At 39.1% G+C, this 6,000-nt stretch overlaps 1 protein-coding gene across 1 annotated transcript in view; it reads left to right on the top strand.

Annotated features, from left to right (window-relative positions):
* Window positions 1-1,273: 1,273 nt before the first annotated feature.
* The window catches only part of LOC101519282 (zinc finger protein 42 homolog), a 41,936-nt gene continuing 37,209 nt past the window's right edge, over window positions 1,274-6,000 (top strand). Inside the window, 1 exon segment of the mRNA XM_058659165.1 lies at window positions 1,274-2,349. Within this exon segment, the coding sequence (XP_058515148.1) occupies window positions 1,395-2,349 (955 nt within the window). The 5' untranslated portion in view covers window positions 1,274-1,394.

Genomic DNA, 6,000 nt, shown 5'->3' with positions numbered 1-6,000 from the left:
AAAGATATTTTATAGAAAGCAAAAGATATCGTGACAAGAACTATATGCATTGAAAGTGTCCAGAGATTCCAGCTGCAGGTTTCCTTTCATTCCATTACCGGTTCATGCAATGATGTCCTTCATTACCAAATCGCAGAGCCTTACCTGTGCATGTTTAGCAGCACCATTTTCTTTTTCTATTGTTTATCTCTTTTTTAAATGATTTATTTATTTCTATTATAAAGGCAGATTTATAAAGAGGAGAAAGAAAGATTTCCCATCTGCTGGTTGCCTCCCCAAGTGGCTACAACGGCCAAAGCTGAGCCGATCCAAAGATAGGAGACAGGAGCTCCTTCGGGGTTTTACACATCGATGTAGGAGCCCAAGGCTTTAGACGATCCTCTACTGCTTTCTTAGGCCGTAATCAGGGAGCTGAGTGGGAAGCAGCTGGTACATGAACCAAAAGCCATATGTGATCCTGGCACTTGAAAGTGAAGAATTAGCCAATTGAGCCATTGTGCTAGCCTGAGTACCATCTATTTTTAATTAATAGATGTCCTAACTTGGCCAGAGGCAATACTTTTGTGTAAGTGTGAAATCAATTTAGATTAGATGAAATTAATTTATACTATGCACATTTTTCCCTTGTTTCATTGCACTCCAGTCAAGTATCATCCTGACATAGTAAGCTAACTCTTGTGGTTTTATATGTATCAATATGATTTAATATGCCCTATATTTGGTTTAATAGCTTGGACTGATGTAGATTTACAGACTCAAAAGTCATTTAAATGAGAAGATGAATGGCACTTTATCCATTACCCAGTGCTATCTGTGAAAATTCCGATGCCAATCTGAGTACTGCTTTTTTGTGCTTGACCTCTTTGTGGTGTTTTGCTTTGTTTTTCTTTCCTATCTTATGTGCTATACCTTCAGAGTCCTTCAATCTTTGGTGTTCCAAACTTTCAGAGAAAAGTAGTAAGGTTTCAATGGTTTGTTTTGTCTCTGTTTTACAATACTTCATCTCTCATATTTTTCTTTTGGGCACATATTTAGGCCTTTGAATCTGAAATATAACATTTTTTACGTTTATATAACAGGAAGATATAGGGAAGAAGGGAAGGAGGAAGAGAGAAAAGAAGAGGAGGAGGAAGAGAAGAAGAAACACAAAACAATAAATGAATGCGACTTTTCGTTTTCCCCTGGAAAGGAGGAGCTGCACGACGGACCCTGGCATGGTGCGTTGGCCTGGACAACAAAGTGCTGAGACTTTGGCCAACAATGGGAAGAGGCTCTTGTCATCACAAAGCGTACCTACAGGTGTTTGCTGAAGACAACTTCACCAGATCACAACTTCCTGTAAGTGTTTGGAATATTCTGGTGCAAATTTTCAAGGAGCAGGCAAGCAACAAGACATGAGCCAGCAACTGAGAAAAAGGGCCAAGAATGGTGGCCAGAAGTGCCCTGGTGGGAGAGCCCTCCGGGGCACTAAAACAAAGCAAGCCAAGCCGAGCCAGACGCAGCAGGCGAAAGTGGAGCTCCTCCAGCCAACATGGCCCTTCCGTGATGAGGACGCATGCTTTGCACGTGACCTTCCAGGTGCAGGAGAGGATGACTTCCCTGACTGCTACATAAAATGTGTCATCAGAGGTGAGTTTCCTCAGCCGCTCCTAGAAGATGACTCACTTTTTAAGTCTTTTGAGGGAACCGAACAAGATATTTCCCAGCAAGTTCTTGAAGCAAGCGCTTTTCTTGAATGTTCTTTGTAATATATGAAAAAGGGGGGAAAACAGCAACTTCCTCAACAGGAGTTTGGAAAAAATTCACGTCCCGAGTATTCAGAGTACGTGACAGGCAAGCAGCGTCCTCCTGGAGGAATGCCTGGCCTTGACTTAATGGATCCCAAACTGCTGGCAGAGTTTGCTAAGAAGTCGAAAGCAAATAAATGTAATGAAGAGACATTCGCTTGTCCTGAGAGTGGATGTGCAAAAAAGTTGAGGGATAAAACTGCCCTGAAAAAGCATCTGCTCATTCACGGCCCCCGACACCAGGTCTGTGCTGAATGCAGGAAAGGGTTCTGCGAGAAGTCAAAGCTGAAACGCCACTTTCTGGTTCACACTGGAGAGAAGCCCTTCCAGTGCACCTTTGACGGATGCGGAAGGCGCTTTTCCCTGGACTTCAATTTGTGCACACATGCACACGTTCACACTGGTGAAAAACCTTTTATGTGTCCCTTTGACGGTTGTAACAAGAGATTTATTCAGTCAAATAACCTGAAAGCTCACATCATAACTCATGCAAAGACGAATTAGAATCAGTGGAAAGAAAGATGGAAAATAGCTCCCCAATGGGACAAGTGTATTTACAAAGGTGCGATTGAAAACAAATATGCCTTTTTAAATATTATTTACAGCAAGGAGGTTTAAAATCAATAATGCCACCAGGCCAATTAATTCCATAATGATGTAAATTTTTGCTGATGGTATGTTGGAGCTTTCAATTGACTGGGATGATACTCTGCTGGCTCTGTCTTCAGACCAGAGAGGGTATACCTAAGAAGCCGTTGAACTTGACGGGACAATAAGATACTGGACTCTATGTTTGGTATACGCTTGCAATGGGGAAATCTCAACTGAACTTGAGCTGTGGTTATGCAACAAGGTGGAGGAATCCACCATGGTGGGAGGGTTTGGGGAGGGGTGGGGAGAACCCAAGTATCTATGTAACTGTGTCACATAATACAATGTAATTACTGAAGTTAAATAATAAATAATTAAAAAAAATCAATAATGCAACCCTTGAAGGCATATTTTCCTGTTAGTAAGGTGCACCTAACTACTTGGTGGTACTTACTTTTAGAACATTGTGTGTTCAAAGTCTGTTTCTGACAAGAAGGTCAGTGATACATTACTTTAGATCATTATCTTTAATGCATTCTGTATTAGCTGAGAGTAGGACGAGGCTAGGGATAAGTTCCAGATGTCTCATGCAGGTGGCAGGAACTGCTTCAGCTGTCACTACTACCTTCCCCCCCACCCCCAACGTGCACATTAGTGAAAAGGAAATGGAGCTGGAACTGAAAAGCAGGTACTCCAGTGTGGGATGGTGCAGTCACTGAGTCAAACGCTTGCTCCATGAGGTCTCATGGTAGTTAGCTTAAGGAAACTGCTCCTGCTGTCATGATTTCCTTCTCTCCATCGTACATGTTTTCTGCTTCTAGATTCTTTGTAAACTGAAATTGGAATACCTGGATTGATTGCTTTTCTTAAAGTTTTCTGTCCACGTAATCCAGTTGAATTTATTTGCCTACAATTTTTTCTACTATTCTCTGGTAATGTTTTATTTCCGTAAGGTCAATATGTCACTGTCATCAGAAAAGTGTTGTTTGTACTGTTTTTTTGTTTCTGTTTTTTTGTGGAATATATCTATCCTATAGAACTTCTTGTCTTAATGAATGAATGTTTATTGTAGAGGCAGAACAAGATATACTGTTGTTATTGTATGGATTGTGGATTGTTATAACAGATATTTGTTAGGTTTACTTGATTTATAGTACAAGTCTCTAATTTCTAGTTTCTAGATATTCTATCCGTTTTTCACAGAGAGAGATTTATGTGTCTTACTCTTAGTATTGAATTGCCTATTTGTGCTTTAAACTCTTTCAAAATCACGTACTTATTGTGGGGATTTCTGTAACCAGGTGTATTTATAACTGTCATGTCTTCTAAAATAATTGCTCTTTCTATCATGAAAAAAATTCCCCTGGGGAGTGAACTAGAGGATTAAAATTAACTCTCTCTCTCTCACTCTCTCTCTCCTTTCTCTCTCTCCTTTTTCTGTTACTCTGCCTTTAAAACAAAATATTTTTAAAAAATAATTAAAGCAATAAAAATTAAAATTTCTTTTGTTTGAAGCCATTATTGTAGTTCAGTGGCCTAAGCCACTACTTACAACATCTGCACCCCACGCAGCAGCACTGGTTTGAGTCCTGCTAGCTCTACTTCTGGTCCTCAAAGGAAGATGGCTCACGTGCTTGGAACCATGCCAGCCACATGAGTAACCCAAATGAGTTCAGTGCTCCTGTCTTTGGCCTGAACCAGTCCCAGCATTTACATCATTTGGGGAGCAAATCAGCAAAGGTAAGATTTGTTTCTCTTTCTCTCTGTGTGTCACTTAGCCTTTCAAATTAAAAACAAAATTAAGATACCTTGTTTAACTTTGGAAAAGTTTTGTCTTCCACTCTGTTTAATCTAATATATAACCATTCCAGTTCTCTTTTATATAGTTTGAATGGCATAACTCTATTTTTTAACATTAGACAAATTAATTTAAATTAATTTATCTACTTGCTGTAGATAGCACATATTTGAATCATTTTTAAAATCCATTTTACAGATTTTGATTTTGACTCACCTGACGAATATACCTACATGCAATATAATTAATAATGTACCTTTCATTTTGCAATCTTTTCCTGTGTATCAGTTTTGTCCCCCTATCCACCTGTTCTTTCTCTGAACTACAGTTATTTTTTTAAGATTTATATTATTTTTATTTTAAAGATAGAGTTACAATAAAAAAGGAGAGAGAGAAAAATCTTCCATCTACTGGCTTACTTTCAAAGTAGCCACAATGACCTCAGCTGAGCCAATCCAAAGATAGGATCCCACGTGGGTGCAGGGACCGAAAGAATTGGGCCATCTCCCCTGCTTTCCCAGGCCATTAGCAGGAAACTGGATTATAAGTGGAGCAGCGGAGACACTAACAGATGCCGATAAGTGATGCAGGCACTGAAGGCAAAAGTTTAGCATATTATCCCAGGGTGCCAACCCCCATCTGCTATCTCTTGATTTTGTGTCATAAAGATGTTTTCCAGTCAGTGCACCTTAAATATATTTGTATGCCTATAATACAAAGAAATTTCAAAAATGTCATGCACATTTCCATAAAACACTTGAAGTTCACTCATTAATGTGTGTGTTCACCATTTTACTAGTAACCCTGAATATTACAATTAAAATCTTGTTACAATTGGGCCAGGCACGATGGCCTAGCAGCTAAAGTCCTCACCTTCAATGCACCGGGATCCCATATGGGTGCTGGTTCTAATCCTGACAGCCCCACTTCCCATCCAGCTCCCTGCTTGTGGCCTGGGAAAGCAGTCGAGGACAGCCCAAAGCATTTTACATTCATGCATTTTGCATTCATGCATTTTACATTCATGCATTTTACATTCATGCATTCATACAATAATATTTCAAATGAGAGCAAAAGTACAGTTACATATAAGTGGAATTATACAATGTTTTTGTATATTTATATGTATACTCAGTTTTTAGGTGTCCTTTGTAGATGTATGTATATTCATATTACTGTTAATAGTTCCTTTTCTTTAATCTAAAGACTCTGGTTGGTAATTTTGCATGACAGCTCTTTTAGTCTGTTTGTACTATTATAAGAAAATTTCTTAAGCTGTTAATATATCAACTAGAGAAATATATTTCTTACAGTTCTGTAGATAGAACTGCAGACTCGAGGAGAGGAAACTTTGATGCCAGAATTAGTTTTTGCTTTCAAGGTGGTTTTTTTTGCTGTGTTTCCCTGTGGTATATACACAAACACATCCATGCATATAGATAAACAGATATACACATTCATTATTACATAAACACTAGATATAATCAAGATATTACAAAGTAAATAAATTAAAATATGAATTAAACATGCATGTCTGCTTTAAGTAGGAATTCAATTTAGCAACTTTAAAGGTGCAATTAGGGTGTGACACTCGGGTTTAATAGACTGTGTCAAGCCTACAGCACCAGCAAATCATCCATAAGCCAGTTCGAGTTCTTGCTGTTCCTCTTTGATCCAACTCCCTGCTTATGGCCTTGGAAATTAGGAGAAGATGGCTCAAGTCCTTGGTGCCCTGCAACCATGTGGGAGCTTGGATGAAGCTCCTAGCTTCAGGCTGGCCTAGCCCCCACAATTGTGGTCATTTGTGGAGTGAACCAAGTAATG

This window comes from Ochotona princeps, chromosome X (genome assembly GCF_030435755.1).
Source record: "Ochotona princeps isolate mOchPri1 chromosome X, mOchPri1.hap1, whole genome shotgun sequence".
Lineage (NCBI taxonomy): Eukaryota > Metazoa > Chordata > Mammalia > Lagomorpha > Ochotonidae > Ochotona > Ochotona princeps.
Note: the sequence above shows the minus strand (reverse complement) of the source record. Positions and strands in the feature narration are given on the sequence as shown.